This window comes from Athalia rosae, chromosome 4 (genome assembly GCF_917208135.1).
Source record: "Athalia rosae chromosome 4, iyAthRosa1.1, whole genome shotgun sequence".
Taxonomy (NCBI): domain Eukaryota; kingdom Metazoa; phylum Arthropoda; class Insecta; order Hymenoptera; family Athaliidae; genus Athalia; species Athalia rosae.
Genome location: NC_064029.1, coordinates 19188548 through 19197812, shown reverse-complemented (window position 1 = coordinate 19197812; position 9265 = coordinate 19188548). Strand labels below are relative to the sequence as shown.

Here is a 9265-nt window from a genome sequence, read left to right as displayed (position 1 = left end):
CAGCTTTCGCCACGTCGACTCCTGCGACACATTGCCATCGCGATGCATCGCCGGTATTCATAGTACGAATGTATCAATGACAAACGTCCGCCGAGTATCGAGTATTTATCATTGAACTGGAGCTGGAGCTGAGCCCCGTGGGGTGTAGCAACGAATGCCTAGGCGTAGACTGCCTGTCGCCTCATCCTCGGTCGGACAGCTGCAAAGCGGCGATCCCATTTGTACTGACGAACAAAAGGGTGGCCAATTTATCGATATTTTTCCATCGGCGATGATGGATCTCCGGACGATTCTCCATTCGTATCTCCCTCGACGCGTACGCTTATCTCGCAATACTCGGTACATCTTGAAAATCCCCAATTTCTAATCGACCGGTCGAATTAGCGACCCTAATTACTCGGCGCGAGACTCCGCCGTCTCCCTTGATTAAACACACCTACATCGTACACGTCGTACACGCGATAGAAGTTTATACGTGAATTGGCCTCGCATCACGATCGATATGTGAGAAGTCCAACATCTCGATGAGATGTAACGCCTCGCGTTTTCCGCTATTTTTTTTTCATTTCGACGAGAGTCGTAAATTTTGTCGTATTACGACCTTTGTAACGACCAGGCGTGTGATTGATGCGCACATAGCTGTTTCGAGTAATATCGTTATACGCTCACGTTTTGCCATACGCGTGCAGCGTAAATAGAAATGGAAGTATTGTCACATACACGTATGATATATGTACATCGCCAACCGTCGAAAGTTTCTATACGCGATCGTACGTATTATATTTGCATGTCGTGTAGAGGTTTTGCCCGGAGGCAGTATGATGATAATTAATTCCGATCATTCAATCTGTGATCTCGTACGAGCTCAATAATCAATCAATCGGCAATCAATGGCCAATCGAAATTGTGACGTCAATCTTTTACAATGCTAGATATGCCTGGGAATCGATATGTAGCGCTGCCAGCTGACTCCCTCATTGCGATCTTTCGCTATAAATATGAAGTCGAATTTTCAGGATAACCGAACGTCGAACGACGCGAAAGGCGATCTTTCTTCGTTCATTCCTTCGGGCGTACGGAGCGATACGGATGGCAAGGTGACACCCTTGGATCGCAACGATCGAGGGCGTGACGCGTGGAAACGTACAATCTCCCGATTACGGAAACCCCTGAATTCTGACGAATGATCCGCGTGCCTGAAACCGCTTTCCATTTATCGGTCGTCAGAACTCGGATATAAAAACGTGGTGTGATCGGTGGGAAAAATGCGCTCCTTCCATGCATGAATGACGCCGCTGCAGATAGGATATTGACCCATTCATGTTCAGCTGCGAGCTGCTGCAGCAGCTATGTACCGGGAGAAGTTGCGCGACCCGGGTGACGCGAAGGGAGAGAGGCGTTCGTACGGCGAGATGAGAAATGAGAAATAATTATTACGAATTGTGCGTAGATTTTGCCGCATCCGCACTCCGATAGTCCATAACCGCTGATTAAGTTATAATTATTGCGAAATGCGTATTGTACTTTAGACCTCATTCAATAAATTAACAATCAAATGAAAGTGCAATGATATTCCGGCGACGCTTCATTTATAGAGATATTCATACAATTTACTTTGTACGCGTGGCGTATCGCCTCCATCGATGACTTTGCATCTGCATACCGTGCACAAGTAGATACACGGTTATCGTTAGTTTTCATCGATGTCCGATATCTTACAATTGGTATCGCGACGAATTAAGGGATTAGGGATGAGGGATCGGCATCCATGGGGAGCATCGACTGCCGTAATACGAGCATACCGATTCCACAAAAGTGAACGATACATCAGTAGCCACAAAAATTGTATTCAAAATCGTGTGTATTTTGGTTTCTCTATAATTTTGATGCCATAAACATTGTGGCGAATATCGTGTACATATTCAAACAAACGGAAATTCTTACTCTATCTTTACCATTCATATCCGCGATGACGTACAAACGCTCAACACCCTCACAAAAGTAGTCGTGTATATCCATCCATTTTCTCTGCATAAACGTATAAATCTCATGTAGGAATGTATGTATCGGTTTTGCAATAACGCATCCTCGATACGTATTGGATTTACGACGAGGCTTCGACCTATCGGGCAACTGGGTTTTACTTGGATCTAGGGGATCCATTTTCCATTCGAAACATTTTACAAAATCTGCCGTTGAAAAAATGACGAGTATCGAAACACCTGCGGTGATGTACAAGATGCAAAAAATGTCGCGATTTGTTGGCAAAAAGGGTGATATCGCACTTTACAAATACTAATGGAAATTCGAGTGTGGTAAGTTTAAATGCCGAAAATAAAAGACAAAAAAATAGAATAAAAAAACGCAACTGTCCGAAGAACAGAGGTACACGTGGTTGGAAGACTTATTGTTAGCTGGATAACAATCCCGACACGCTCATGAAACTGTACAATTTAACGATCGTTCCATACCCAACTCTCGAAGAAGAAATCAAAGAGGATAGTTACACTTGGACTCATTAGGTCGAACGAATGAAGCTCTACCATGTGAAATTATATGAAAATTTCGGAAAAATTTATCCTACAGCTGCAAGGTCTATTCTGATACTCATTCATTTCATATTTGTCAGCAGTAACGTGTCACCTTTTGGAATACCGTACACGATCACTTCGCTACGACTGTAGTAACTTTCTTAGATTCTAAATGAGTCGCGAGCGATCGTCATCGAAAACCATAATTATGAAATAGCGTTGGTCACGAGCAAGCCGTATTCGTAAAGAATCAAAAGCCATGATATGTTTGCCCCATTGCCGTGAAGAGCATGCACTTACGGATCCGGGGCGATGATCGAAGACATTGTTACGATGCACGTGATAATGAGCCGCGTGTACCTTTCATCCCTAGTCGTTACAGTTTACGTGACATCAATATATCTATGGTAATATGTACACGCAACGACGCGAGTAAAATTCTTCGTCAATACGGTTGAGCATGTGTCGAATCGACCGACCGCTACAAACAATTCAGATCTGTGCTTCGCTTATAAATATTTGTATGTTAAAAATTTGGCAACGAGATATTTCTTTCACGCACGCTTGGTTGTGAACATATTTATGTGTGTATAACGTATATTTGATAAGTGAACCGCGCGCTACTTATTGATTATATGGAAAAAATGATCAGCGGTTTGATGACGTACGTCAAGTAGCATATTGTGAGATGATTCGAAAGACGTCGATGCTTACAGATGCGGATGAATCTTGTATCATGTTCATTAGATTTGGGCTCCTGTCTAATGAAATATATTTCGATGCTTGTCGATAGAAATTGTATTCGCATCGTGATCGATCGAACGTGAATTCTTTCACACACTACCGACCTGCACGCACAAGTCACTGATCCGTATAACATTGAACATGTACTCGTGTGAATTCAGTAGTTTCCTGAAGCTACGATGTCCTAAGGTTATTGCGTGCTTAACTTACATAAGTCACACATGACATCGTGTTTTGAGATGCGCCGATGACCATAACATATGTGTTAAAATTAGTTCGCACAGATTAGATGACAGGTATGATAATTTTGGCTTCAAAATGGGTTGATATTATACCTATACGATGCTATGCTATGTTCTGTGCGTACTCAGGTATATGGCAGCGAGATGTGCCAAACAGGTAATTCAATGATTTTGTAAATGCAGTAAGTCACTTACGTCCTGGTTTTTCCTAGCTTTCGGGTTACCTAATTCTCGAGGACTTGATCTCCCATCATCCCCGGAATTTCGTTGATCGGATCTACTTGACGAAGGTACATGTCCTAAAGGAGATCTCTGTACATAATGACAACGATAACAACAATATTGATGATCGTAATTACGATCACAGTGATCACAGTGATCGTAGAGATGCTAATAACGGTAAGAGTATATAACAATCACAACGGTAACAATGATGGGGGGGGGGGCAGCGGTGGCGACGATGACCGTGACGTAGTAGGAGTGTTGATGTTGATGTTACGCGACGACAATAATACAAGGGTCAATAACGACGAAGGTGAGGACTCAACGATCGATTAAGACCGTGAAATACGAATCCTATGCTTTGGATGTCCCAAAGTTGCAAGAAAAATATTCATCGACGCTAGTTTCCTTTTTTTTTTACCTAATTCTGATAATCAGTCCAGGGCATTCGGCCATGCGTTATTTTCGGTACGACGCTGCAGCCTCTCGGGGTGCGAACACGCCAGCTGGCTGAAGTCCCGCACAACGTCGTTGAAAGTCTCGTCTCCGGTAACCCCAGCTATGTCCGAATCTTTCATCTCCTCGTTCAGGCGGCCCAGCCGCAATCTGAAATTAAATTAGCGAAAACGATGTTACGCAAGAACGGGGATTATTTGAAACCCGTCCGCACGGGTGGAAGGAATAAAAAAATGTCAGGGGCGACTCACAGAGTAACGATATCGGCGTTAGCCTCCTGTACCGCGATCGCGAGTGGTTCGACACCGCTCCCGTCCCGAATGTGTTGATTGGCACGATGCTTGAGAAGCAGACAGACTTGAGCCGTGTGTCCTACGAATAATTGATTGCCGATAATTGATAACCGACGACGAACGCATCGATGACGGCGAAACGCGTGTAATCGGCTACCACCTACCTAATTCCGTTGCTAAGTGCAGGGGCGTTTTCCCCTCGGAATCCTGGCAGTTTATCCTGACACCGTTGAGCAACAGGTACTCGCAGGACATAACCGACCCCTGAAAGGAACAGACGTCCCCGGTAAAACTCTTTCCATCAAAGATATCACCGACGCGGCGAAACGAGACTCACGCTAACAATCGCCTGGTGGAGAGCACTGCGCCCCTTGTCGTTTACGTTGCTCCACAATTTGTCAGCCCCCGATGCGAGGGCGGCGCACATGACGGGTAGATTATGAGCTGCTGCTGCTTTGTACAGCAACATCTCGGGGTGTAAGTTCCCTATGTCCTCCTCGTCCGCAAACTCCTCGTCCTCACCAGCTGTCGAGTCTTGATCGGAGCTGAGTTCCAGGCACCCGTCTATCGTTGGTTTCGGCAAATCGCAACCGAACATCAACACGTTGTTCGACTCGTCTTTGACTCGCGGGGGTTCGCCGGTCTCCTTGCTCGGGTCCGAATTCGACGAGTTATAGATTCTCTCTGACAAATTGCCTCCGGAGACATCCTCCGCCCTCGCGATTCTCGAATCTTTCGACTCGACGTCGATTTTCGCGCCGCCTTGCTTCGTCAATTCTTGCGCGGTTTCCACCTCCGCAGTTATGCTTGCCTCTTCAGTTTTCTGTAAGTCGGATTCGTTTTTGGCATCGATCGATATTTTCGAATAGAACGTTGATCGGTTTATCGAGTCCAAATTCGGGCTGCCCTCCGAACTTAGCGAGCTCTGATCCGCGGGCCTGCATTTTCCCACAGAATCGATGCCGTCGTTCCAAGCCACCTCACCGTCCTCGGAGCTCGTAGAATTTGGAGTTTCGGTCACTGAGAGAAGTGCCAAATGCTTGTTCCGACTTTGGCTGTCACTTTTGTCGTGACTTCGTGGCCTACGTCGCAATTTTCTCACACTCCATCGCTGGAAGGGCATCATCTCACGGCTGATCCTGTGCTCCGTCGAGGTCAGGTACGCCAAGGGCTTGACGAAACGGCGCTCGATGTATTTGGCCTTAATCCATATCTCGCGAACGCTCCTGGAAAATTTACAATCAGTCAGACTAAAGTGCGCGAAATAATTACGAGTGAACCGCAACGATCGTAGATAGAAACAAACTTCCTACCCGTTGCATTTCGGCTCAGCTTTGATAATATCCGATGGTATCGGCAGAGCCTCGTAAACATTGTTGACAACCGTGTTGCCCAACTCTGCCATGACTTTGAGTATTTCCGGCTCCCAATCGTCCAGCGTCAACGATCTAACTTTGCTGTGATGCACCCCAAGACTTCTATGTACGCCGGAGCATTCTGCGTGAACGACACGTTTGCATTATATTTAGTATAGCACATACGGTACGTATCCGTATTCGGCGTCACGTCGGAACGCGTTGGATCAGTTGGCCTTCTAACGTAAGCAAAAAGCGAAATATATTTCGACCCACCAATGCAAAGAGTAATCCCCAGATTGATACTCGCCCATCTCGGATTCGTACCACCGCAATCGCAACAGCTATCGTTCCCAGGAATTTTTAGAAGCTGTTCCCATACTCTGAAATACGAACAGCGTCAGTACGTCCTTGGAAGTTCATTTTCTCCAGATCGATTCGGAAGCTGAGGAAACGAATGAATACCTAGACTTGGGTTTGGGTGGGGGTCTTGTGGGCCCTTTGGAGGTCCGGTTATGGGGTGCGAGAGTATTTTGATTCGAACCGGTGCCCGTGCCTCGTTGAATCGCGGCGCCGATCGCTTGTTGCATCGCAGCCACCCATGCGAGGTACATTTCCTCGCTGTCCGCTTGAAGAATGTGGCTCCTGTAAAACAATTACGCGTTCGTATCGCCGTTTGTATGATATTCCTAGTGATTCGTCGGGCATACTTTGTTGGGCTGAGAACTTCGAAGCAGTTCCTCCTGTCGCTGTCGACGACCGGCTTGACCGAGCATAATCTGAGGTCTTCTTCCATTACGGTGTAATCCTCCTCCCCGGTCCGCTTTCTGTAGACCAGTTGATGATCTTTCAGGCAAAACCATCTTCGATTCCAAGTCTTGAAAGCGTTACTTGTCCGCTTGAACAAATATCCCTCCATTTTCGGGCTTCCCGGTGAGGGCGAGGGAACGAGATCTCGATTCGTTACGTAGATATGCCGGTTTTCCATTTCTTTTTCGAGTTTGTCCGTGTCGCCTCTCATTTTGAGGAGACCGTCGCCCAATCCTTTTAAAAAGGGGTCCAGGTCCTGGGCCAAGTCACTGCCTTGATGGTAGTAGGTGAAACAAGCGTGCATGTAATTCAGCAGAGTGCCAAGTATCTCGTGCCTTTTGCGCGCCTGCAGCATAGTCAAAACGTGAACATAGTCCAGAGCCGTATGTCTGAAACATGATCGTGTGGCAGAAAGAAAATTTGACGTCTCCTCGTACTCGGTTGGCCGGTTCCTTGGAACTTGAGAATTCTTATTCAGTGCCACGTCCAGGTCTGATGAAATTTTTTCAAAGTGATGGCGCGTATCTTTCACCTCTTTTATGTCACTGTTGAATTGTACATCATGGGAGAGTTAATATTATTTTTAGTTCAATACATCGTGCACATCTAAGGGGACCAGATCGGACAATAGGTATATGTTGACACCAAGAACATCGACTACGAATAAATCGCCTCCTGCCGTATCGCAATGGTACAAAGATTCGATCATCCTTATCATTATCAAGTTCGATTAGCAAATGCAGTCACGATTCCAAGAATAGGATTTTAGTTCCTCATATCTCGGTGAGTTTTTTAGTTTATTATAAACGGCGACACCATATGTCCGAGTGTTGGATTCGTTATACGAATAACGAAGACGGTAGATGTTTGCAAGAAAATATTTGAAAAAACTCGTGGGACAATTGTAATTGCGTGGCGATATGTTCTGATTGATCGCGAGTGGGGAGAAATCAGGAAAAAGTCAGGAATTCATAACTTTCAGGTTCGGGTTTCAGGTCATGAGATAGCGATGCGTACCTTTTTATGAAGGAACTCAAATCTTTAACGACAGTTCTGGACGCCTGGTCGAGTAAGATGGTATGGAATTTGCTCATTTCTTGTACAGCGTGAATCAGCTTGTTCAGAAATGCCATCACTTCCGGATCGTCGTTGAAATACGTCGATAAGTCCCAGAGACTATTCGCGAATAAACTGTAAAAAGATATCTTGTATTATTACAAGCACTCGTGGCAATCGATCATGTCATTACGAACCTTTGTTGACCGACATATGCTTTTCCGGCGTCGATCATCATGCTGCAGTTTTTCAGCACCTGTACAACAAATGTAAAATAATCTTAACTGGACTCTCTCCATTTCTATTCATTTTCAGGGTGGACTTGATTTTTCAGGTTTGTGATCCATGACCCTGTACGGATTCCTTTTTCGACTGAAACAATCTAGATAGTATCAGCAATAACTGAGTTCGGAATTAGTCTGACGCATAAGTATGTGAGATAGTCAGAGGATATCCTGTATAAATATGTATTCAGGGGTCACATGGGTTAGATAATTCGTTCGTGTTTCTACCAGGAAAGAACATTGCGAATGGACAGTGCGAATAAAAGTAAATGGAGATGAAAAATGACTCGAAAGAGTTTCTGCACACCTTTTCCAACTTTTGCTCCAGCTGTTCTATGTTGCCCTCCTCTTCCTCGATTCGTGATCTGTAATCAACAAAAATCGTACAGACTGTTGAAATCCATGTGAACTTTTGACCGCATCTTTCGACAGGAAAAAATGCTCAGACATCTGTATATGTGTTCAATGCAATTATCAATGATATAGATAATCGGGTACTCAACGACCGGCTTGATTTTCAGTCTCTGAGCAATAGGATGACTAAAATGATATGTGGCGAAACAAAGCGAATTTCACTTAATAAAAAATTGTGTTCACAGATATCTGTATACACGTGTATTTGAAAAATGGAAAAGGTGATCGCAGTATGATTCATACGTGCCTTCCTATAACGGAATGGAGAGGCTATATTTATTGTACATAATCTATTGCTATAATGCATGTCTAGATTCTGAATCATCTCCTCTGCCATGTAAACAAATAACCCAGACACAGTATTTAAGGCATATGGCGTATCGAAGGTACAACTGTAAAGTATTCGTCAGTTGTGATAAAATGCAAATATACTTTGTTCTTACCGAAATTTTGGCGTATCCCTCAAGCATTCTTCAAATTCAATTAACTTCGTCATTTTCTCACTACCTTGTGTCACATTCGGATGATCTAGACTTCGCCGATCCGTTTGATGTGTAAACCGTCGTAGAAACTCTAGCCATACACCATTTCCTTAGTTTTATTTCCGTTATAATCAACTTATTACAATCCTATATTATTTTTTCTCTTCATATACAAATCACGATCACGATCCACACTGAGATAACTGTTTGTGTATGAAATTTTGTAGAAAAAAGCGTTGGAAACTAGGTGAAAATGGTGAGGGAAGTGGAACGAGCGATGGCAGCTCAGAACCCCCCGCACCTTGTGTTTCGCCTTTGGTTTCGCTGTTGAAAGTACACATATACTATGGAAATTATCGTATATACGTGTGATATA

The 9265-nt window shown here is 44.5% G+C and overlaps 1 protein-coding gene across 2 annotated transcripts; it reads right to left on the bottom strand.

The window, feature by feature from the left end:
- Positions 1-1843: 1843 nt before the first annotated feature.
- Positions 1844-9179, bottom strand: LOC105693621 (arf-GAP with coiled-coil, ANK repeat and PH domain-containing protein 2). Of its 2 annotated transcripts, XM_012413669.3 has the most exons (12): positions 8851-9179; positions 8301-8358; positions 7907-7965; positions 7671-7844; positions 6554-7198; positions 6309-6488; positions 6120-6226; positions 5802-5985; positions 4826-5714; positions 4653-4752; positions 4447-4567; positions 1844-4345 (listed from the first exon to the last, which is right to left on the bottom strand). In XM_012413669.3, exons 1-12 carry the CDS (start codon positions 8901-8903, stop codon positions 4174-4176), a joined length of 2742 nt encoding a protein of 913 aa, XP_012269092.2. In that variant the 5' UTR covers positions 8904-9179; the 3' UTR covers positions 1844-4173. The 2 variants fall into 2 exon arrangements, with proteins under 2 accessions (XP_012269092.2, XP_048510171.1); XM_048654214.1 differs by lacking the exon at positions 8301-8358 and having other exon boundaries at positions 8851-9177.
- Positions 9180-9265: the final 86 nt, after the last annotated feature.